Genomic DNA, 2,500 nt, shown 5'->3' on the forward strand with positions numbered 1-2,500 from the left:
CTCAGCATCACCTACCCCAGCGTTGTCATGGTGACGATGATTTCTTCTTCCATCTTTCAAACCTCAGATTCACTTCCGACAAAGTTTCCGCTCAAACCTCAGATCAGAGTTGTGTGTGAGCATCAATGTCTCACACACACACACACACACGCACACACACACACACACACACGCTCAGCATCACCTACCCCAGCGTTGTCATGGTGACGATGGTGTACCAGAAGGCGGCGGGGATGCTGGTGAACTTGCTGGCGCTGGATCCCTTCTCGGCGTAGAACATGACGGTGGCGAAGATGATGATGGCCATGGTGAGGGAGAAGAGGAGGAAGCCGAGCTCCGAGGCGCAGCTCTTCAGCGTGTAGCCGAGGATGCGAAGTCCCGCCGAGTGCCGCGAGAATTTGAAAATCCGAAACACCCTGAACACGCGCAGAGTGACGAAGGCGCCGCTCACGTCCTCGTTGTCGGTCATCACCAGACCGATGTAGTACGGCATGATGGCCACCACGTCGATCACGCTCATCACGCTCTTCACGAACTTGTACCGGCTCGGCGCGGCGAGCATGCGCAGCAGATACTCCACCGTGAAGATCATGACGCACGCCGTGTCCAGGCAGAAGAAGGCCAGCGCGTACCGCTCCCCGCACGACAGCTCCTTGACCCGGTTGGGCGCCGAGCCGCACGGGACGGTCTCCGCCACGTTGGCGAGCACCGACACCGCGATGAAGAAACCGGTGACGTAGTAGAAGACCAGCGCCATGGTGGAGGTGTGCGGGTTCTCGAAGGCGCGCCACATGGTCTCCCGGAACGTCATGTCCGGGGGAACCACGTCGTTGGTCTGGTCGCTCTCCTCGTCGTCCTGGATCCGCTCCTGGTTGTCCCGCCGCCGGTCCTTGTACTCCTCGTAGCAGCAGTCCCCGATGATCTCCGGTATGATGCCGAAGAACGCCAGCTCCTCCTCGTAGGCGGCGATGCACTCCTGCCGGGCGTAGTGCAGCTTCCCGGTGCGGTAGAAGTTGAGGATGTGCCGGAAGATGTCCGGGTCGCGGTCGAAGAAGTACTCGCTGGTCTCCTCGTGGAAGAAGAAGTCCCGCTCCGAGCTGCCCAGCAGGGTGTCGGGGTAGCGCTCCAGAGTGTCCCGCCACGTCTGGAACTTTGTGCCGCTCACGTTCAGCACGATGAGCCCGTTCTGCCCGCGCTGCTTCTGCTGCGGGGGAACCGGCATGGGCGCGCTGGCCACCGGCATCCAGCCGATGGCCGCCGCACGGGCGAACGGCAGCCAGGCCGCCACTCCTGCCATGCTGCCCGGTCCTGGAGGAACCTGGAGGAACCTGGAGGAGCCTGGAGGAGCCTGGTGGAACCTGGAGCAGCCTAGAGGAACCTGGAGGAGCCTGGAGGGACCTGGAGGAACCTGGTGGAACCTGGAGGAGCCTGGAGGGACCTGGAGGAACCTTAAGGAGCCTGGAGGAGCCTTAAGGAGCCTGGAGGAGCCTTAAGGAGCCTGGTGGTTCCTGGAGGAGCCTGGAGGAACCTGGAGGAACCTGGAGGAACCTGGTGGAACCTGGAGGAGCCTGGAGGAGCCTGGAGGAGCCTGGAGGGACCTGGAGGAACCTTAAGGAGCCTGGTGGTTCCTGGAGGAACCTTAAGGAGCCTGGTTGGTCCTGGAGGAACCTGGTTGGTCCTGGAGGAGCCTGGTGGTTCCTGGAGGACAGCTTCTATGCAAGAGCCATAATCACACTTAATACTGCTTGACTGTTGGACCACATACAAACACACATTTAAATAAAAGTGTAAAATAATAATCAGACTGAACGACTCATTATATTTAATGCAGCAGATGTTTTGTGTTGATGTGTTTTTTATTTTTTCTCTTTTTTTATTTCATGTTTTATGTTTTAGGGATGGTTTCTGCACCTCCTCAGTGTAGTTGCCTTTTCATTTCTTCTTGCAGGGACAGTAAAGACCTTGTGGTCCTGGCTGGTGGTGGAGCTCTACGGAGGCGGACTGACGGAGCAGCAGGACATGTGGAGACAGAGAGACGCAACAAAGCCATGAAGCACAACTACAAACACATATATCACCTTTTAATTCATTTCTAAAAATTAACTTTAATTATTTAGCGAGTGTGTTACAGTAACAGCTTTAATGTAGTTTAGATAGTTCTGTTATTTATCATCTTTCCCTCGCAGTTCATTTACTATCTAACCTCTCTCTAGAAATCTGTCTTTTTTATTTTATTTTATTTTATTTTATTTTATTATTTTATTATTTTTATTATTTTATTATCATACCCTACAGCAGACAGTAGCAGCAGGTTTAAACACTTACATTAGTAAAGGTCTGGTCCTCTGGTCCAGCAGGAAACGAGTTCACCTCAAAAAAAAAACCCAACAAAAGACAAAGAAATCCACACGAGGTTAGATCCGGTTCATAGAGCCGGTCCCGGTAGTCCCGGTAGTCCCGCTAGTAGTCCCGGTGGTTCCGGTGGTTCGGTACTTTCCCT

The 2,500-nt window shown here is 54.2% G+C and overlaps 1 protein-coding gene across 1 annotated transcript in view; it reads right to left on the reverse strand.

The window, feature by feature from the left end:
- Positions 1 to 1,297, reverse strand: part of kcnd2 (potassium voltage-gated channel, Shal-related subfamily, member 2) — a 47,915-nt gene extending 46,618 nt beyond the window's left edge. Inside the window, exon 1 of the mRNA XM_053313846.1 lies at positions 189 to 1,297. Within this exon, the coding sequence (XP_053169821.1) occupies positions 189 to 1,297 (1,109 nt within the window). The remainder of the gene's footprint in view (positions 1 to 188) is intronic.
- Between the last annotated feature and the right edge of the window lie 1,203 nt (positions 1,298 to 2,500).

Source organism: Scomber japonicus, chromosome 23 (assembly GCF_027409825.1).
Source record: "Scomber japonicus isolate fScoJap1 chromosome 23, fScoJap1.pri, whole genome shotgun sequence".
Taxonomy (NCBI): Eukaryota; Metazoa; Chordata; class Actinopteri; order Scombriformes; family Scombridae; genus Scomber; species Scomber japonicus.